At 41.5% G+C, this 22,894-nt stretch overlaps 1 protein-coding gene across 2 annotated transcripts in view; it reads right to left on the bottom strand.

Moving 5' to 3' along the window:
* AGTPBP1 (ATP/GTP binding carboxypeptidase 1) overlaps window positions 1–22,894 on the bottom strand; it is a 71,545-nt gene that overhangs the window by 25,125 nt on the left and 23,526 nt on the right. Inside the window, exons 7-15 of one of the 2 annotated variants that reach the window (XM_084834161.1) lie at window positions 16,012–16,143; window positions 14,682–14,775; window positions 13,846–13,883; window positions 12,680–12,888; window positions 10,686–10,863; window positions 8,524–8,621; window positions 5,527–5,643; window positions 2,344–3,050; window positions 1,204–1,242 (exon numbers count right to left, since the gene is read on the bottom strand). In XM_084834161.1, coding sequence (XP_084690287.1) covers window positions 1,204–1,242; window positions 2,344–3,050; window positions 5,527–5,643; window positions 8,524–8,621; window positions 10,686–10,863; window positions 12,680–12,888; window positions 13,846–13,883; window positions 14,682–14,775; window positions 16,012–16,143 — 1,612 coding nt within the window. The remainder of the gene's footprint in view (window positions 1–1,203; window positions 1,243–2,343; window positions 3,051–5,526; window positions 5,644–8,523; window positions 8,622–10,685; window positions 10,864–12,679; window positions 12,889–13,845; window positions 13,884–14,681; window positions 14,776–16,011; window positions 16,144–22,894) is intronic. The other variant, XM_084834162.1, reaches the window with a different exon arrangement.

Below are 22,894 nucleotides of genomic sequence, written 5' to 3'. Positions count from 1 at the left end.
TTCCTCGAACTATAACTATCACCAACCGACTTTTCTTCAGCCCCTTTCCCAACACTCTGTGCCTTGTCCTTTCCTTGGCCTAACACTCTAAGAACTCACGGGAGTAAGCGTTATTACACGTGCATATACACACTGTGTCACATGTTACATTACATGCACAGTGTGGGGCATATGCATTAACCTGCCCTTTGCCTCATACTTCTTCTCCCTTCCCGAGCTGCCCAAAGCTTGAGCTTTGAACTTTCTCAAAGTTTCAAAATTTTGCATGTCTATACTGCTCAAACTTCAGTTTTTAAAAAAATGAGCAAACTTGGTCTGGTAGATCTCTAGTAATAAGCCTTACACTACCATATTCTTATATAAGATGATGATTTCAATTATTTAATCTGCAGAGCCATTGCTAACAAATACTTTGAATACTTCTGTAATGTCTTTAAATCTTTCAGTCAATCACTGAGCATGCCATGTGAGACAACCCAGCTCTTTCATTGTCTATGTCTCTATATTTATCAGCAATCCCAGATTCGTAATACGAGTCAGCGTTCCTAGTTGTCACCAGAGATACCAAAGAAAAAGTAGCAAGATGCCAGGAAGAGTCAGGCACAAAAGATATCTATGACAGATGGAAGAGTGGCCCTCCCACTAACCAATAAAGCCTGACCTTACTATAATTCAAACACTTTCCTTTTGGTAATAATCTGGGGTGGTGTCTAGTTTCACAATAACCTAATCTTTGTTGTAGCCAAATTCTCATCTTAAATATGGAACCAAAAAGGACAACACAAAAACGTATTTGCATTGGGTGTGCAATTAAGAAAAAGCTGGACCTCATGGTTTCAGTAGCCTGAGTGTTTTGTCAATATCAAATTATCAACATGTCACTGCTACTTACTACTTATTGTGAGACTCTGGATTGGCTGTTGTTTCTATGTATTGCCATAGCACAAGCTTCTGTGGTAATTCACACTGTATATTAAACTAATTCCATGTGTTTTTGATATTATGAAGAGAAAGCTTTTGATAGAGAAAAGGGATAATTAATCAGAGATCATTAGAAATTGGTTGGATTTTCTGCCCTATTAATTTAGAATACAAGGTTCAAGGAAACTGCACACACCCATTCACTGCCAACTATTCCCCCAAAAGGAGTTCAAGAGACCCCGATGTTATGAAGGAGAAATATCCAATATTTCTTTCACATACATCAGAGTTCGCATGTGACTGGCAGCCATTCTCTTCTTCCTTGTGGAAGAAAAGGAATAAAGTTTGAGATTATGGAACACCTGTAAATTCTAAGACTATATATACTTTCAGTGATGATACTAATTATACAAATATTAAATCTTAGCATTAACATAGCACTTCAAGACAGGTGAAAGCAATTTACATACATTAATTCAATAATCTGTACAAAACCCTCATAAAACAGATTATAATCCCACATTGAAGATAGGGAAATTGAGGCTAACAGAATGCCTATGTCTACTTAGTGAGTTCATGGCAGAGATGAGATCTGAACTGGGGATTACCCATCTCACTCTTGGCCACAACGTCATATGATAATGTCTCTCCTGTTTTATATATTTCATATTATTTCAATTTTATGTAATAAAATTTCTAACACTTGAGAATATTCTATTCCTAGTTCTCAATGGGCTTCATTATTTAAGAATTAAGTTCTATAATACGAAGGCAAAAAGCTCAAGAGAATATAGAATTCTGGGCAATATCCAACGGTGCCTTTCCACAAACTCAAATAGCACTAGTGGAGCTCCACCAAATCTTTTCGTTGACCAAGCAGTTGCCCATTCAGCTTGTGCAACCGATTGTACAAGCAGTTGCACAATGGGTTGCACTAGTGTAATGTACAACCACTTGCGCAAACATAACTTTAGCTGGATTCTCTTCTTGTGCACAGTTCAGAACCTAGGTTCCACTAGCACAACTTCATTTGCGCTAATGGAATGACAGAGTTGGATACTGCCCTTTGCATTCACAAAACATTCTCACATATTAGCCAACAGCAATAGCCCCCAGACATTCTTCCTTACTGACAAAAAAGCTTGTGGGTGAGATCCACAGTTCCTTGAGGAACTCCCCCTTCCCCTGCAGCCCCTCCAATATCTGCTCAGGAGGGTTGGGGATGCTCTGTAAAAGCATGGGATGTGGCATGGAGGGCTGGAGGAGAAAATCTCTTTTTCATTTGCAGCATCTCCACTGGATCCAAGTCCCTTCTACTCACAAATCCAACCCAATGATTTTTACTGCAAACCTTTAATACTCAAAACAAAGTTATAGCTTTAGATAATCCTTGAAACATGTTAGAAATACAGATGAACTTACCTCTGCACACCATAGGGTCTTTCAAGAATGGGCTCTTTAAATGGAGGTGGAATGTGTCCAAAATAGTCTGGATATGCCACTTCTGAATACTCAGGAACAGACTTTGTAGTTTTCACTACCTCAATATAAAGTTCGGGGTCATGCAGTTGTAATGTATCAGGCACCTCAAGCACAACTTGCTCTCCCAAAGAAATTGAGCAGGAAACATCCTCCTCTTCAGGATCAGGTCCGGAACAGCACAGCTTTCCCAGCTGGACAGACCGTCCCTCAAACAAAACACTTCCACAAGATGAAACATGCTGAAAAGGTTTATTACAGGTAATTTCACTAAGGCTAGTTTTACACTCTTTTTTGGTCATGGCCCTTGTTGTGTAAGATTGTTCATTTTTGGAAGTATTTTGCAAAGAAATTCTGTCAAAGTCTTTAACGATTTCATGGTTTAGGCACTGGCATGATGAAAGCAATTTCATTTGATCACTCTGATGCTGTAAACTATTGTCCATGTTACTATCATTTTGTACCAGACCCAAAAAGATTGGTCTTTTATTACAAGCCTCTGTTTGTAGAAGATGACTATCCTTCACAGGCATTTCTATTGCATGGTTTGCCTGAGACTGCTCCTCTCCTGCCGTAGGAACAACAATAGGCCCTCCGAGGGTGATATTGGTTGAAAAAGGCTTTGGTTCCTTGGAAACTAGGTCATATTCCTTAACATTAAAAAGAGAGGAAGAAAGAAGGGGAGGAATCATAGTTAGGAATATTTAGACATTTGATTTACACATCACATAACTAACACAAAAATGATATAGCCCCTGCCCTGGGGGCTTACAGTCTTACATTTTGAAGAGGGGTGGACGTTTAATGAATCAGAAGGGAGAAGCTGTTACAGGCAGAAGGAGCAGCACATTGAGTAAAACACAGAGAAAAGTGAGCCAATTGCAGGTGAGCTTGTTTGGAAAAACAAGCATAAAGTGAAAACATGAGAATAGAGATATAGTCAGAAGTGAAGAGCTTACACAGTGATGCAGAAATTGACAGGGAGTCACTTCAAAAGAACCACCTTGCTGGATCAAATCAAGGTCCATCCCCAGTCCAGCATCCTGTTTCCTACAGTAGCTTGCCAAATACCACTAGATTAGATACCACTGGGGAACCTCCAGAATGTGGGCCAAATGTGGAGTTCTAGGCCTCTCAACCCAGACCTATGAACTCTAGTTAGGCCACACCAGCTCTACCCAGGCCATACCCCATTTCCACAGGCCACATCCCGCACCAGCACCCATTCTAGGTTATTAATATTATTTACTCCATCCTGCTCTGTCTCCAACTACAAAGCAGATAGAGAGAACCTTGTACAAGTTGGGAAAGGAGAATGCCTCAATGCAGGTGCATTTTTCCCCCCATTGTGAGCTGAACAAAGGTAGGAGTCACATCCATGAATCTGCCCACATTTGGCTCTGGCCCCACCCTATTTGGGCTCTGTGCTCGCCAACTGTTTGAACATGGGCCTCGACAGGTTTCAGCCAAGGTAATAGGGTCCTTGACAGGAAAAAGGTTCCCCACCTCTGCACTAGATGATAACAAGTAGGAAGGAATATAATGGTAATCCTGTTTGCTCCAGGTGTCTGCTACTCAGAAGTGTATGAGAATTCTCTTTAGTTAATAACCACTGATAGACCTCCACCAATTTATCTTTTTAAAAGGATTCACCAAAACTTGTGGAAATGAATTCCAGAAATGCATCTTTTCCTGCCCTGACTACAAACCAACTTCATTCGGTGAACTCAAGTTCTAATGTTTTGACAGAAATACATTCTTTCTTCATACTTTGAGAATTGTATAAATCTCTATCATGCCTTTTTTCTACACTAAAAAAATGTTTTGACACTTTTCTACACTAAAAAACCTTGGACTTATTTGTATGGATGGTGCTCCAACCCCTTGATCATTTTGGTATGACAAATTAAGAGTATTTACTTATTAAGTATATTTATATCCTGCCTTTCTTCCATCATGGAACTTAAGGCAGTGAAGATGGCTCCCAGGTAGTCTTCCATTCAGGCACCAACCAGACCCAGACCTGCCCAGCCTCAGCAAGGCGGCTGGTTTATGAGCCCTCAAACTAACTATCTCATTATAACTAGACTCCTCCTACTACTCTTTCTACCCCTATTATCAACTAAAAGAGCACCTGCTAAGATCTTTTATCTTTTGTCCTTACGAACATGTAAGATGACTCAAGAAAGCAACAATTTGGAAATAGGTACTAATACTTGATCTTAGCAATTCTGAGAAGGAAGAAGCTGGTCTTGACAAAAGCTTCTAGGAATAGGTAAAACAGGAGACATTGTAGGAGAGAATATCTCTGACAGCAAGAGATATGTTGGGCTTTGGGTGGAGATATTAAGAACTCCACCTTTGGCAATACTGGTTTTAGATCTTTAGATTTAGAAATTCATTCAGGAGGAATTTCCATCAAGACATGAGACTGGACGAAAGGGGAGAAATTGAGGGAGAAAAAAAGAGAGGGAGAGAATCAGAAAGTATCACAGTCCTAGTTGAAGCCACAGGACCAAAGTAGCTGTATAGGTGAAATGGCCAAAGAACTGATGAGGAAAAAATTACCAGAAAAGGAGCAGTCAGAAAGACATTAGGAGAGCCAGGAAGAAAGTGCCACAGAAATCAAGGAAGACAACATGAACAAAGGTAGCAGAGTTTTCAAGGACAGCTGAGAAAAGACAATTAGCTGGAGACATCTTGGTTACAGTGGTTTTCATTAAGTGAAGGCCACTCATTCAAGCAGTCTTGCAGTGAAGATGAAGGGCCAGCAGCAAAAGGAAAAGAAATTGGTCTAATCTGATATTTTTCTTTAAGTATGGGAACATCTGAACAAAGCAGAAGTGAGGTTGTCAGTGGGCTGTGTTGTGCAGAAAGAGGAGAGGGTACGCCAAGGAAGTGTCAGAAGAGACATTCTAACAGGTTAAGGTATCTACTTCAACTTAATTAATTTTATTAACTTCCTACGGCAATTCACTGTACCTTCTTACTGAGATTCAGTTGTTTAAATACCAACCTTGCAGTTTCTGGATGCTTACTTGTATTTCAATTAAAGTAGCAACCCAGTAAAATGTGTCTTATCTACTTTGCATTTGTCATAAACAAAAAGTTACCAACATATTATACCTGAAAGTCCTCTATAAGTTCTGGGAAAAACTGTTCATACATCTTCAGATCTTCTATTGGTCGTCCCAATTCCTGCTTTGGTTTCAATTGGTTGATATCAGTCTCTATATCATCATTCTGCAGGGGAAAGTCAGCCTACGTTATTTAAAATCTTGTGGAGTAAATTATATGTTTTTCAGTTTAAGGTTATTAAGAATACCTAATAATTCTTAATACTACAAATAAACGTTCTTGCGCACTACAAGAAAAAACACAACGAACGCTCTTCTTGACTCACTATATGCCATTTGTATGTAATACTAAGCCAAGATTTAGAATTACATGCACAAAGAGAAAGGAGCATGCATGAAGCACCAGGCTCAAGTGCTCCCTTCTTTCTCTTCCTCCTACATGGCCAGGAGCAGTAAGCTAGGATTGTTTTTTACTTTGCTCGATTCCTGGCTTGTCGTTACTTGTGAACCAAGAATCATGGTTTAAATAAACTCTAGTCAATCATTGAACAAGCCAACTACAAACATTGGCTTGTTTAATAAACTAGAATTTGCTTTTAACCACAATTCCTGTTTCACAAGTAATGGCAAGCCTGGAATCCAGCAAAGTGAACTAGAATTCTGGCTTATTCTTCCTCCTGGCTACATGCAAGGAAGAGGGGGATGCTTGAGCTCAGCACTTGGGCAGGCTCCTTTCTGCTCACGTGTTTAATGGTAAATCCTGGTGTATTGTTACATGCAAATGCAGCCACTGGATTAGATAGAAAGAAAGGAATTGTCTTCTGGAAATACAGTCTCCTTTTATTGGAAAAAGGGAATCTAGGGATGCAACCCTTTAAAAATCACTTTCTACTGAGATTAACAAATTTGTTAAAGCCTTCATTTGTCAGGTGTGTTGTATTTTAACATAAAAATCTACACTAAGAACTATAAAATCAGATTATTTTGTGCTAAACATAAGAAATCAGGAGCTTTTCTTTGCTTGTCAATGTGATCAGCTTTATGCAAAACACTCTTAGGCAGTAGCCACCTCACTGTGACTGTGATGTTAAGGGAACATGACATACATGCTCCAATTCTACATATAGGGGCTCCAAGACACAGACCAAATTTTCTTTTTTGCAAATGCTCTCATGTTCATTTCAAATGAGGGATCATCTACATGGAGATTCCTTTGAGCATGTAGATAGATGGCTTCCTCCATCAAATTGAGCACAAAGTCCCACGTGCACAAAAACTTCAAGCAAGAAGCTACGTGCACATTTCTATACATCAGGGCAAAGTCTTAAAATGACACAGTTACTTTAAGATCAGTACTGCTCATATTAGTGGGGTAGTACTAGTCAACACTGGTAATCCAGAAGGCATTGTGAATAAGAGATCAAGATTGAAAACTTTCAATTGTTTCATAACATTTCATAAACTTTTTAGTTCACTACAAGGGTGTGTGGATTCTTGGATGAAAACTGACTTAAATTTTGAATTTATGTTCATACATGTAAACATACATGCCCTTTAAAAGTGATTGTCATGCAAGTTATAAGAAAATAAATGATATAGAACTAAACTGAGAGCTTCAAAGTGAAAGAAATGCAACATTGATTTACATGGATGATGATCTCACTAACATAGGCAGCAGTCAAGAGAGTAAATGAGCAACAAACATATAGAATGTTTCAGCTTTGAGAGCAGGTAATGACACTTTACTGAGATACAGATACCAAGCATAATTTAAAATGGACTTTGAAAGGTATTTTGTGTTTGTGGAATGGTATAATATTGCATTTCAACTAACAAAATTAACAAAATCTTGCATTTCAACTAACAAAATTAACAATATGACAATAATCAGATTTTTAGGAAGATATATTGTTAAAAAACAAAAGTATGAGGTTTTTAAAAGAACACTAGCATAAACTTTTATGCATTAAAATCTGGGAAAACTGTTATTCTACAGTAAAATCTAAGTTCTCATATTTTGGAGCAAGTTCCCCAGGGTGGGAAGCCATAAGAAGTTTTCTTTGGATGTGGTACAGGGCACAGTGCCCAGGGATCATTCCAACAATTGCTAGAATCCCCCACATTGTGGGAAATAGCCAGTACTGGGACTCTAGAACAGGTAGACTTCAGGTTTGCAGGATCTACTTTGTTATTTATTTACTAGAACCTTAAGATGCACCAACTCGAGCCTGGTGCAAAAGATGTACGCTTGGAATTAAAGAATTCTGAGCCCAGAAATTTGTTCTGAGTAATAGAACTGAATAGAGGTCACAGTCCTTCCACACACAAAACAACTCTTGGCAGCCCCAATGCTTTCTTCATTTCAGCAGTGTAATTTAGTGTGTGTGTGTGCGGGGGGGGGGGGATCATGGTGTTGTTGCTACTGTAGTCAGAAATCCTTGCCAATCTACTGCAAATCACCGAGAGATCCACCAATAGGACAAGATCTGCTTTCTGCCCACCACTGCTCTAGAATCATGCACAGGTCCTGCCTGTATTGAAACTTGGCTGCCAGAACCGGACCATTGCTGCTGGGGATAATAAGTGAATTGGGGAAACTCAAGCCAGCAAGAGTATGGATGTCATAGGGGAAAGGCAGTGGTCTGCTGCTGGAACCATCTTTAATATCCTTTTGCCCCAACCCACAAATTCATATATACAGCAGAAAGCTGCCCACGGATCTCTGGATACTTTCCTGCCAAACAGATGGTTTTTATCGGTTAAACAAGAACAAAAGTTGAGAAATTTTGGTGGGCTAGGCAGAGTTCAACAAGTTTGTGAAATACTTCAATCAAAAACACAGATCCAAGCTTACTTGATATAAATCTAGATCACTTTCAGTGTCATTTCTCCATAGTGTTTTGACAATTCATCCACAAGCTGTACTATACAATTAACATATTTATGATTTTGAAAATATATTGTATACACAAGCAATTTTTCAGAAAAGTAACAAAAATATTTCCAGAATACGATATGAGTTTATTTCCTCAATTCTATTACTAACCTTAAAATGTTGATCTATATCATCTTCATTATCATTTTCAATCTCAGATTCTGTTTCGGTGTCATCATTGTCATCACTTTCATCTACTACGTCATCCACTGTGATATAAAATGTTCTATAAGTAGGGCAGATGTACGTTTTCTACAACATGTACATCCCAGAAAAAAAATGATGCATGTGAAACCTTTCACTCACCAACTGAAACCAAAAACTACTTGTGAATTAAAATTCCCATGAGACTCTGTGCTGCATATTTAATTACCCAGATTCTCCATGTGACAGAAACAAATCTATTAAATATTTTCCCTTGAAGATCATCAAGTGGGTCAGTAGGACCACAACACTTTATGTGACCTTCCCCCCACCCCCAGCAGCCCCCGACCTGGAATACCCCTTCTGAATGGGGTGAGCTGTGATGTGGGTGGCTGATGGGGGCTGGCTGAAAATTGGCCAGAGGCACTTTCCATGAGTTCAGGATCCCACTCATGGAAGGTGCCTCCATCCAATTTTCAGCATTCCCCCTCTCAGCCACACCTCAACCCATTCAAGATGGGATGAGGTATTTGGGGAAAGGAGGCTTTGAGAGGTGCTGGGAGAAGGGGATGGAAAAGTCACCTTCTATCCATCCCCTTTCACTGGTGCTTTTCTGGATCATAAATTTAGCAATCTGAAAATAACACCTGATCTACATGCTTTGACAGTTTAACAGTACTATATTGTATACTTCTCACTTTTAAAAAAGTCTTGAAAGTTCGCATTTGCATGGCCATTTGCAGCAACTATCCCTAGTGTCAACATAATGGCCACTGGAAGAGAGGAAGGAGCTACATGTGGAGGCTTCACAGTGTTGCAACAGGTCATTTCCCTTCTAAATTCAGAGTCAGTAGCATAAGTGCTAAAATGGGAAATGGGAAAGTTGTGCAAACATTCATATCATGACTCTATAAAAACTGTACCCTCAGCTCACTCTCTCAACTGCTGGTCCTGAGCTAAGGCAGACATCTCCCCACAAGTGAAGGGAAATTGGTAGCAATAATGAAATCAACAGCATGGAGGTGGGCACAGGAGAAGCAGAATGAATAAATGGGAGGAAATGGCAGACAACTACAGCCTGAGTAGTAATTGTGAAGGCTAGGTTAGACAAGGATGCATGTTTTACTGTCAGCCTTCTCAGCATCACCTTCTTACATAGACATTTATCTCTTTCTCTGAAAAATCACATACCCTGCAACACATAAATGGCAGCATAGCTCCTTTTCTGTTTCAGTATCCATCAAGAAGCCAATACACCTGGCTACTCCCCAATGGGTGTGTCCATCCATTGTCAACTTCAAGCCTAATATGATTGTGCAATGTGAAAGTACTTTCACTCCTGACATACACAAGCAAAACATTGTTTTAACTTTTTGAAATCAGGGTTAATTAAAATATGACGTGTGGATTTACAGTACACATTTTTAATCCCATTCTTCAGATCAATCATATATATTAAAGATGTTAAAATACTTCAAAAGGCAATGAGTAAATTGGTTTGTATCCAATGGTTGCACATATGGAAGACAGCTTATGCAACCAATCTCCCCACCCAATTTTGGATGATCCCTCACTCCCACTGCACCACCGTACAACACAGCCCTCACTGTTCAGGACTACCGCACACCCTCTGGAGAGAGGGTTTTCAGGGAGTACATAGAGCTGCATGAGGAGAAGGAGAAGCGAAACAATAATTGCATGAACTGTCTTCCATTTACACAACCACTGGATACAAGCCGCTGGCACAAACTAAACTAACTGAAATGTATTGTTAGCTTAATAAATGAATATTAAGCTTAAAGTATTATTTTGGTTAATAGCCGAAAATGAAAACTGATGTGTCACATTTTAGCCTATTTACATGCAGATATAAATTTCAATCATCCAGATATAGTATTGTATAGTACACTATACCATACAGTATTTTTCCATCCCTTTCTTTAAAAAGTGGAGTACAGCTTTTAAAGAGAGAATCTGTACTGAACTGTATAATATTAGGATTTCAGGAGTGCCCCCACCCCAAGAAGAAAAGAACTATATAATTGTAAGTGTGTATATATATATACCTTCCTACAGTACTACAGAGACAAGATACAGACAAGGCCATTATGTTTCAAAATTAGCCATACCTTCAGGAGGCAAACTATACAGCTGATACACTGGTCCATTAACAGGGATGACAGGCAGTTGGAAATGGAAAGCACTTTTAATAGTTGGTAGTGGAAGACGATTTTTAGGATAGCATTTTCTCATTATTAAACTGGAAGTGTTGACAAGTGGATCAAGAGTTCTTACTGCAAGGCATTCCTATTACAACAAATAAGTTATTATAAAATAGAGCACTGCATGTCAAACATTTTACTGTTTATGAAGGTTGGCTCTACTATGACAGTTAGTAGGAATGTAAGGATCCTCATCATGTGATAATGGAATATTTCTCTCATTTACATATGGCACTAGACAAGCCAAACTCATTAAAAAAGTTCCACAGCATGCATCTCCTTCTAGAAGACTGTTTTAATGACTGGGCTCAAATGATCAGCAGGGGAAATAATGCAGCATCAGTTGTTCCCCCTGCGCACGCTGGTCGCGTGACCAGGATTACCCTAATTACCCACGCTGCATTGCAGGTTGCCGTGTCATCCGAACTCGGCACGTGGTGAGGGTGTAGTTCATTTTCACCCTCGCTTTGCAGTAGGGTTGTAAGGTGGCTGAAAATGAACTATGCCCATGCCACATGTCAGGTTCAGACAACACGGCAATCCACGAGGTGGCACGATAATTAGGGTAATCCCGGTCATGCAACCAGCATGCGTGGGGGGAACTGATGCTGTGTTGTTTCTCCCACTGATCATCCAAACTTGCCCAATGTGTAAACAAAAATTGTTGCCATTATTTCAGAGTGCAGGAATTTGTGTGCAGTTTCTGCACTGGAAAACTTACTCAACGGCATAGGTCTTGGCTATGTTGAAGACTTTCTCCTAGAATGGTAGTCTGATTACTTGCTGTGCTCAGATATCATTTACAGTTTAGAAGTACTACCAACAGGCATTTAAGTATGCAGATGTCCAACTTCTATTGTTGAACAACTTCAGTGTGGAAGTCTGGCTGAAGACAGGCAATATTTATTTCAGAGATAAGAAGGTAGAATAAGGATTTTTATGGCACAGTGTGATCTAGGCCAGAGTGCAGCAAACACTAGTTTGCAATAAATATGTAAGCTGCTCTGGGTACCTTTTTGGCTGAAGAATGGGATAAAAATGCTTTAAATAAATAAATAATCCTGGTTGGCAATTGTGGACTATAAAAGGCAATATAGTCAAGTGCAGACTCAGACTATCTGTTAACTTTCGAATGTCAAAAGTAGTGGATCAGAATGAATGTAATTCCCTATGTGAAACATGATGATTTTTCTGTTGATGAAAAACAGCAATACTTTCATCTGTACAGTTTTAAAGATTTTATCTATGAAGCATGTTTATATTGACCTGGTTTGGACAAACCGTGGTGCCCACGGGCCCCAGAATACATATGCAATTCCTACTCAGGATTGTCGTGCTATGCGAACCCAAGAGTGTGGGTTATGGGAGGGTTAAACAATCCTTGCATAACCCTAAAATAGACCATGGGTTATGTGAGGCTGTTTAACCCTTGCATAACCCATGCTTGCTGGGTTCACACAGTATGACAACTCCTGAGCAGGGGTTGCAAATTCATAACGGCAGCTGGATGTGCCCTCCACACACCATAGCCTAACCATGGTTTAAATTACCCATGGCGGACTGTTGTGTCATGAAAACAACCTTGTTGTCATCTTAATGGAATATAATGGACAGCCAGTGTGGTTTAGTGGCTAGAGTGTTGGACTGGGAGCTGGGAGATCCTGGTTCTAGTCCCCACTCAGCCATGGAAGCTCACTGGGTGACTGGGCCGGATAGACTCTCAGCCCAACCTACCTCACAGGGTTGTTGTTGCGAGGATAAAATGGAGAGGAGGACAATTATGTACGCTGCCTTGGGTTTCTTAAAGAGGAAAAATGGCAGAATATAAATGTAATAAATAAATAAATAAAATAAAGAGGCTTCATTATGCATTCATAGTGATATAAGGTCTTAAAACTTACTTGTGAAGTGTTGTACAGAACTTTCATTCCATTGACATCAAGAAACGCTTTTCTCCCCAGCTTGATGTTTGTAACACTTTTAATAGATTGCAAGATTCCCTTGCGGATCAACATGTGCCTATGCCGACTATCATGACGGTGCCAGTCTACATAAATTGTTAAAAGCATTTGGACATAGCCTCTGTCTACAGCTCTCCTTGCATTCGTTTCTTGGGGGAGAAAAAGATTTAAGACTTGTCAAAGAACTATAAGCACTTCAGAGTGTCAATCCAGGTAAGATTCAAATAACTGAGTTTGTTTCTGCTGTCAATCAAGTATGAAAGTAATCCAGTACCAGTTCCAGATCTCTGAGAAGCATACCAGTTTGATATGTTAAATTCCCTTGTTCTCATATTACAGATATTTAGGCAAAACTTTAAAAAACAAACACATGAATTGGCTCTTAAAGATACTTGAAACTGACAGTCAGTAATGCCAGTGATATGATTAACTAGTATAGATACAAGCCAGGGTAATGTAGCAGTTAGAACAGGGGTAGGCCACCTAGAACCTTCCAGATATTTTAGACTACAACCCCCACAAGCCCCAGTCAGCAAAGCCAACTGTCAGGGATTAGAGGAGTTGTAATCCAAGACATCTGGAGGGCATCAGGTTGCTTAACCCTGAGTTAGCGTATTGGATGCAGACTGAGTAGGAAGTCTCACAATTCAAATCCCTGCTCAGAATTAAACTCAGTGGTTGTCCTTGGGCCAGTCACACACACTCTCATCCTAACCTACTTCACAGTGTTGTTGTGAGGATAAATTGGAAGGAGCAGGGACAATGTATACCTCCCTGAACTATTTGGGGAAAGGTTTGGATAGAAACTGTAATTAAAACATAAATCAATACAAACAGATATTTGAAGCAATTCCATGAAGCACATGGAATACTGCAAAACCTTGTCTATTACTCCAAAGTGAGGATAAAAGATTTGTGGCGCTTCTGCATTTCTTCCACTTCCTCAGCCGAATCCCCCACCACAATACACAAGATGAGCTTTTAAGGTGCAATCCATAAAATGTTAATTTTCAGTGTTACCTCTGTAAGCAAAAACATATTTTAATCTGCTCACAATCCACATGCTCTAAATGTAATTTTGTTTAAATACTGAGTCATGCACTTACTTGATTTTAGCAATGCAGCAAGGGTGTCTAAAGCAACCCTGTGAATATAAAAACAAAACAAAACACAGACAAGCTAGTAAATCTAGATGATGCTTGTAGTTAAGCAGCCTAACTGTGCACAGACTGCTGTCCTAAACTTTTAACATGTTAATTCCTTGAAAAATAATATTAATTTAAATTATTTTTGTTTCATATTCCAAAATATTTGACCCTCTGCAGCAGCATGTATATACAAAACCAGATACTGGTGGTGTGATTGTCTTTTCAAAGACTATTTTCCTTGACTTAAAAACATTCTGGTTACAATATGTTTTAAAGGAACCTACGAGCATTTTATGGAAATCAGTGAGCCTTACTTCCAAGCACATATGCATAAGATACATATGATTAGGCTGCATATCATGTGGGTATCCAAATCAGAATATCTATACTAAAGATCCTATGCACTTTATCCTATGCACTTCTGTTATTACCAATTTATTGTTTCCAAGATTATGAATATAGCATGCGGCAGCTGTTGCAGGGGCCAGGGAAATCAAAAGCCTGTTGAGCACAAAGAACATGTCACATGGTTGTCTGGATTGTAGCCTATAAAAAGGGGAGACAGGCTACTTTTGTATGTCAAGACTCAAGGGCAACACCTTGAAAACAGTAATGCATTGACTAAATTTTCTTAACATAAAGAGTTACTTAGCAAAATCACTGCAACTGAGCCTTACATAACACATTCTTTTCCCCATTTCAAATTCTATGTATGACTATATCTCAGATAAACACTGTTCACAACATTAAAGAAACACACACATCTATTTAATATATTCAGATATTCTACTCACTTCATAAGCCCGGTATTCTTCTTGCTAAAAGGACCAATTATCTTAAATATCAACTCCACAACTCCATTCTTACCCAATGACACAGCATTTACAGCTGAAAATAAAAAAGATTACATTTGTAACACTGAAGTGAAAAAGAAATTGATATGAATGCTTATACTTAAAATACTGCAAATCTAACCAAAACCTAGTTTACCAATATATATTTCCCTAAGATGATGAAAATACCAAAATCAAACATTTCCTTCTTCAAATAGTGACTTGGTTTGCACATAATGTTAAGCTATGGTTTATTTAACCCATGCTATTTAACCCAATTAACCCATGGTTTGTTGCCCTACCCAGGGTTTATCTGGCAAATGATTGAACAAACCGTGGTTTGCTTTCTCAGTCTCTGGGCTGTTTATTTTCCCTCCTCCTTTGCTCTCTCCCTCCCTGTATCCCAAACACCTTTGTGGCGCTATAGTACTAGCATGTAGAGCAGCTGCTGTTTCTGTGTGTGTGTTTTTAACCACTCTTGCCTGCTTTCTCTGTAGCCTGGCAAAACAACCCATGAACAACCCGCGGTTCTGGGTTCATATATATCAACAACCCATGGTTTAAACAACCCAGAGTTCACAACCCAAGAACAACTCAGTCTCTTTCTGTGTTGTTCATAGTTAACAAACCATGGTTTGTTAGCATGGCTGGGTTCGTACATCATGACAACCCAGACTTCAACAACCCCAAAACCATGCATTGGCTTAATGTGTGAACCAGGTCGTATTTACTTTTAGGGCTGTTGCGGACTCCCCACTCCAAGCCCCTCTCCTCTTGTTATTGAATTCCTCTCATTGTTAACTATTGTTAAGCATTACATTGCCAGTATGTTAAAAATGGTTAGCGCTAACAAGCACTAGCCATTTTCATAGGAATCCCGGTTAGCATGAAACAGGGTTGGTAATGCAACACTTAACTAAGAATAAACCTGGCAAAACCCTTTCCCCTTGTTCCTCTGAGCCAGATCCCCATACCTACTGCCTGATCATCCATGAAGTGGGACTTAACACTCAGTGCTCAATAGAGGCAGATGTAATGGGTTCCTGAGAACATAAGAGCCAAATACTGACAACGAAAGATGGGAGTAGAGGCTCTGCATGCACAACTGTGGACAAGTCATGTGCTGTGCTAGCAATTCTAGTGATTACAAACTCAGCCTATGATTTTTTCTAACACACACACCTCTACTAGCTTTTAGCACTGATATAAATGTAATACGAAGGTACTTTCATCTTATATACCAAATATCTATGTAAATTGAGACATGGGAGAAAAATGTCACAGTACTTACAATTAGTTGAGTATACTCGTAACACTTGGAGACAAGGCAGTATTAGCCTTTGATTCTGCAAGTTCTGTTTCACTATGTTCAGAGTTATATTTAAAGCACCACTAATTCTGGCTTTTACTCCAAATTTTCTATCTGAAAATCCAGAAGAGATTAAATTATTAGCACCCATGCAAACTCAAATTTATTCAGACACATTTATAGAATTATTTAAAACACAGTAATTTCATTTAAGTTAATTAACTAAAATTTAGTGACACCACTTTGAGTGAAACAGAAACTCGAGTCTTTAGTTCAGGACAGTAGGCAATGGGCATTATTCAGCCCATTTATTGCCTTCACATCTAACCATGCAATATTTTCAGAACAGCAAAGCCACCACAATTCCACATGCATCTTGAATGTCAAGCCTGTTCTTGGACTATCTTAGTTTAATATTATTTTTATATATATGTTAATTTACCTTTCAACTCCAACTTGTGCTTTCGTGCTCATTTCAGTGGTAGCACTACTGATAGGTGCTTACCAATAAGAAAATTCCCCTCAGCTCAGTATTTACAGGCTTTCTTGGCAAACAGCTGAAAAAAGTGTTTCTGTTTTCTCTTGGGTTTGTAACGTTTTCAACTGTCTCTCAAAATTTAATCTACTTTTGGTTAAGTCCTGGACGCTAATCAGATCAGAGCTTTACCAAAAACACCACCACCACCACCACCACCACCACACCCCACAGGCTGATTTTTAAGGCTCTGTGGAATTATTATTTATTCCTATAATTTGCTAATCTTCACTGTAATCCCACAGGATTCTCACAGTAGCTTACATAGTATTAAATTCATATAAACAATACAGTCAAACAATAAAGACACAGTTTGGTATAAAACCAGAATAAAATATGTAAGTATAAATGGCCTAGGAAAAATAAAAGGAGTTTTGTCTGGCACAGAAAAAATGTCAACAGCAGGTTACCCTTTCTAGGAAAACAGTTCCAAAGCTGAGGCACCACCACCGAAAAGGCCCTCTCTCTAGTCACCCCCAGCCTCACCTTTCAGATTAATTTTGTTATTTTACAAACAAATTCAACTGAATCAGATCATTCCAAAATCAGCTAAGTGGGAGTTCACTAGTCCATAGCTGCAGAACCAGGATACTCTACCCTAAAGACATGGAAATGCAGCCTCCACAAAAAGTCAGGTTGCTTACCTGTAACTGGAGTTCTTCGAGTGGTCATCTGTGCGTTCACATATATGGGCTCTGTGCCTGTGTGGAGCCTCAATTTGGGAAATTTCTACAGCTGAGGAATTTTGGTGGGGACCCCTCCCCCACCAACCCACAGTGCACATTCCAGCAGGTTCCTGCTCAATCCATCAGTTCCAAGGAGACAGCCAATTGTGGCCCCCTTAAGACCAAGGAACCTTGGCACCAACACCAAACATGATACTGATACTGAAGTAGGGATGGTGGGTAGGTTGTGTGAATGCACAGATGACCACTTGAAGAACTCCAGTTACAGGTAAGCAACCTGACTTTCTTCTTCATGGTCTCTGTGCATCACAAATATGGGTGTATAACCGGCTTACATACCAGGAGGTGGGTCGGTGTCCTCATTGAAGAACCTTTGACAACACTGCCTGACCAAATGAGCAGCCTCTTCTGGCTTGAACGTCAGGATGATAATGCTTGGCTAAGGTGGAAGGGGTCGACCAGGTTGCAGCCCGACAGACCTCTGGTATTGATACCCCTCTTTCAAACACCACTGATATTGCTACTGCTCTGGTTGAGTGCGCTGTCACCAAACCAGACAATTTAAGCACTGTAGTTCATAAGACAGTTTAATAGCTTGGACTACCCAAGACACCCGGTGCTGGGAGGACACAGGAAATCCCTTCTTAGATCCCCCATAACAGATAAACAAATGCTGGGATCAACAAAATGACTCTGTTCTAGCTGTATAGAACGCCAAAGCCCTGCAAACATCTAAGGCGTGCAGCGTCGTTTCAATCGCTGTTGAGGGTGAGGCGAAAAAGGCAGGAAGAACTATATCCTGACCCAAATAAAAACCTGAAACCACTTTAGGCAGGAAAGCAATGTTAGGACAAAGTACTACTTTGTCTCTATGAAAGTGTAAGTATGGATTGTCCACTTGAAGGGCACGTAACTCTCGAGAGCATCGGGCCGAAGTAATGGCCACCAAGAACACCACTTTTGGCAAGAGAAGATGAAAATCGGTTGTAGCAAGAAGCTCGAATGGTTTCTTGGTGAGCGCATGCAGTACTAGAGACACGCTCCATGCCAGCACCGGAGGTTTCACAGGAGGAGCAAGATTTCTAACTCCCTTCAAAAACTGGCAGATTGGAGGATGCGAGAAATCTGCGGAGACATTATCGGCAAGATGGGAAGCTGAAATGGCTGCTATGTGAACTCTCAGAGAAGAACTTTTCAGTCCTTGCTCATTGAGCGAGAATAAAAACTTCAGAATATCCTGTAGAGTACACCAGACAGGATCGAAGTCAGTGACTAGAAAAGAGTAAAACATGCCTGCTTACTTGCATAAGATTTTCTGGTAGCAGGTTTCCTAGCTGCCTCAAGAACAGACTGAAGCAAAGCAGGTAAGTTTATTTGATCTACCGCCAGATTGTCTATGCAGTGAGATGCAAGGTAAGTAGGTTGGGATATCTCACCTTGCCTCTGTCCCTGGACAACAGGGCTAGTGTCAACGGGAACTGAAGATAGTCTCCTCTGGACTGACATGGGAGTTTGGCAAACCAAGGCTGCCTGGGCCACCATAGTGCAATCAGGATGCTCTCCGCTTTGTCCTTCTCCACCTTTGCTATCACTCAGGTGAGAAAGGGAAATGGTGGAAACATGCAGAGGAAACACCTCTCCAATTCTGGGCAAAGGACTCTCCAAGAGACCTCGCACCTCTGCCCGCTCGACTGCAGAAACTGAGGCACACTGCATTCTCCTCCGACGCAATCAGGTCCAGGGAGGGGTGATCCCACCGATGAAACAAGTGGTTGCAGATGCTTGGATTCAGCTCCCATTTGTGGGAGACTGAAAAGGAGTGACTCAGATGATCGACCAGGGAGTTGTATTTGCCTGCAATATGAACTGCAGTGAAGTCAGTGGTCAATGCACCACTCAAAAATCTGTATCATCAGCCAAATTAAAGCTATCGAGTAAGTCCCCCCCCCCCCCGTTTGTTGAGGTGGAGTACGACTGTCATGTTGTCGGAAGCGATCTGGATGTGACGGCCACGGTGGACCATTCAAAAGCCTTCAAGGCCTTGTCAACAGCAAGAAGCTCTAGACCACTGATGTGACTGCTCGCCTCAGCCTTTGACCATAGGCCCTGTAACTTGAGGTGCTCGCAGTGAGTGCCCCAACCTAGCAGCGAGGCATCCATCATGACCATCAATGTTGGTGTAGGAAGCTGGAAAGGCAAGCCTTGTAGGAGGTTCGACGACACCGTCCACTAGCGAAGCAAAGCCTTGACAACAGAAGGGAGCTGTAGCCTGACTCTTTGGGCATCCTGCCCCAGGTCGAATGCCCTGATGAACCAGTTCTGTAACGTCCTCAGGCAAAGGCAGGCATACAGGACCACCACTGCTGTAGCCACCATCACCCCAAGTAGTTTCTCTACTGTGTAGGCTCATACGGTATGGCAAGCTGGAATGTCCGTCACAAGCTGCACTAACACTGGTGCTCGATCTCAAGGAAGGAACGCCCAACCCCCCAGAGAATCTATAGAAGCTCTGATGAACTGGACAACTTCACATGGCACCAAAATGATTTCTCTGTGTTCACGCACAAGCTGGAGTTTTCCAACAAATCCAATGTAAGCAGGATGGCCTTCTGCAAATGGCCCTTTGCCTGAGCAACTAGAAGTCAATCGTCAATCTGAACCCCTTGAGGCCTGAGATGGGCACACACCATGGCCATACATTTCATGAAGTCCCGAGCTGTAGCAAGCCCAAAAGGCAACACCATGAACTGGTAAGCAAGACCATCCACTGTAAACTGGAGAAAATGCTGGCTGAGCTCCTCTATTGCAAAATGGAAATACGCATCCTTCAGATCGATGGTTGCGAACCAACCTGCTCTCTGCAGCAAGGGTAGGATCGAAGTCAACGTAGTCATTCTGCTTTCTGGGTGGAATGAACACATTGACCCTTCTGAGAACTAGAATTGGGCGAAGCCCACTGTCCTTTTTGGGCACTGCAAAATAACAGGAATAAAACCCCTCGTACATCTCCAATGGAGGGACTGGTCTGATTGTGCCTTCAAAAGAAGCTTGTCCACCTCCCCTAGAAGAACTGGAGACGAAATCATGGCAGCGATGCCTGATAAGGGTGGAAGAGCTTTGAACTCGATTTTGTAACCTCAAAGAATAATAGCGAGGACCCAGGAGTCTGTTGTTATTTGCTGCCATGCTGGAAAAAAGGCTGCGAGATGGGAGCCAAAGAGAGGAGAGTGGTCCGAGAGAAGTGGGCAGTCAAATACGTTGACTGTATTTGTAACAGAAGACGGTAACAGAAGTGGGCAGTCAAATACGTTGTTTCTTTGCATAGTTTGTTCTCCTATGAGACGACTGAAACCGTGATGTCAAAGCAAACTGACATTTTCGTTGAGAGACTGGTTGCTGGCACACCTGCCAATCTAGTTGAGGTTGAGGCTGGTGGAAAGACGATTGACGGTACCAGCGGCGCTGTCGAAAGACTGGTTGAGCCTGTGACAGTCCCATTTTCTGTGCCATGGTCTTTGCCTTCGGTGTAGTATCCATGGCTTCATCAGTCTTCAAGTTAAATAAACCTTCGCCATCGAACAGAAGGTTTTCAATTCGGGAGCGCGCCTCCTGTGTGAGGCCTGCTGACCTCAACCATGCATGCCATCGGAGTGCAATAGTTCGCACCATTGCCTTGGCATCACAATTGGTTTGGTGCTGAGCAGTGTTAATTGGTTGCCTTGCTAGTTTACTTGCCTCAGACTGAAACACACGCACCAACTCACACTAATTGTCTGGAAGATAGTCACACAGGGAGCCAATCTTCTTCCACAAAAACAGTTGGTATCAAGCCACAGTTGCTTGGTAATTTGTGACCCTCAAACCAAGGGAAGAAGAACAATAGATATGCCTGCCCATTAAATCCAATCTCCTGCCCTCCTTGTCTACTGGAGAAGAATGAACCCGATTAGACCTTCCCTGCGATGGTTCCATAATAACTGAGTTAGGCAGAGGATGAGTAAATAAAAATTTTGCATCCTTCTCTTGAATCCTATACATGGTCTCCAGCCTTTTAGAAGTCAGAGTCATGAAAGAGAGTGCCTTCCAGGAAAGCTGCACAGGCTGGAGTAAGGTCGGCAGAAAAGGAAGAGCCACCGGAGCGCTAGAGTAGGTATGAAGGTCATCAAATACTGGATTTTTAACTCTCTCCACTGGTTGTTGAGCCTCAAGGCTGAGTGACTGGGCCATTCTAGAGACTTGTTCAGAAAAATGTCCCATAAACTCCAAAGGTGAGGATGGATCTTGAGAGCCCAACACACCATCAGGCGATGGAAGCAATAATGGAACAGACGAAACTGAAACAGAGTCAGATTGGTAATCCTCCCTTGGGGAACAATAGGAGTCTCCCTGAACCTCTCTCTCATCATGTTTAGAAGACTCTGCTTGAGGAAGCGGAGAAGATACTCTGTGCTCATCAACTCTCTGCATCTCAGAAGTCTTGGGAACCGATGGTTGAAGAGGATGTGGAGAAAACTGAGGAGCAGGCACCAGCAACACAGGAGTTGACACCCTCGCAACTGGCAGAGGAGGTGGTGGTGGCATAAAAACATTCTGCAACCAATGGTCAAGCCATAGGAGAGAACTCCTGGTGATGTTGCATAACTCCCTGACAGGGATAATGACCATATGGATAGGGATGGGATTGACAGTAATTCTAGTCATCCCAATAATGGCAATGTCTCCAGGGAAAAGACCAATTTGATCCTTGGTCCGAGTCAGAATGGGGAGATCGAGACCTCACCCAACAACAAGTTTGCCTAGAGGCAGGCGCCCCTTCACCCCTGTGAGAATAAGCTGAGAGGACAGATTGCGGGGATAATTCACAGTGATGCTCTTGTACTGGAGCCAGCCCGACATTTATTTATATTTATTTATTGCATTTATACCCCGCCTTTCTCCCTCTCGCAAGGAACTCAAGGCGGCTTACATTATCCTCCTCCTCACCGTTGTATCCTCACAACAACAACCCTGTGAGGTAGGTTGGGCTGAGAGTCTGTGACTGGCCCAAAGTCACCCAGTGAGCTTCCATGGCCAAGTGGGGACTAGAACCCGGATCTCCCGGCTCCCAGTCCGTCACTCTCACCACTACACTACACTGGCTCTTCCCCTCGATCCCGAGTCAATGTCGAGTCTCTTATCTCCCCTTCTGAAATAGACACCATTGGCAACAGTACTGTTCTCGATACCGAAGGTGCAGCATCCATTGGCATCAGTGAGTCTAGCACTGGAGGAGGAGTCGGCGAAGAAACAGGCAACTTAATTGGAGAAGCAATCTTTTTAGACCGTTTCCTCTTTTTCTTTTGTGCCTCCGAAGAATGGGAAGACCTTGCCTTTTTCGATATTTTCATTGCTAGAGAGACCGCCAAAGATTCCCCTGGAGTTGGCGGGTCAGAACGGCCGATGGCTAGAGCCAGAGCTGATCAAAAAGTTGAAGCCGCCGATTTCTCTACAGTCTCCTCCCGAGGGGGCTTATCCACGCCCTTAGCCCTGCTTATTGACTGATCTGCCCCAGACGCCATAGATTTCTTAGGGCGTCTGCCACCTTCAAAGTCTTCTCCCAAAGAATCGCCTTGAGTCTGTCAGCACGGTTTTTCCTTGTCTGCTT

Source organism: Heloderma suspectum, chromosome 2 (genome assembly GCF_057233095.1).
Source record: "Heloderma suspectum isolate Gila_16-S chromosome 2, 16-S_ref, whole genome shotgun sequence".
NCBI classification, from domain to species: Eukaryota; Metazoa; Chordata; class Lepidosauria; order Squamata; family Helodermatidae; genus Heloderma; species Heloderma suspectum.
Note: the sequence above shows the minus strand (reverse complement) of the source record. Positions and strands in the feature narration are given on the sequence as shown.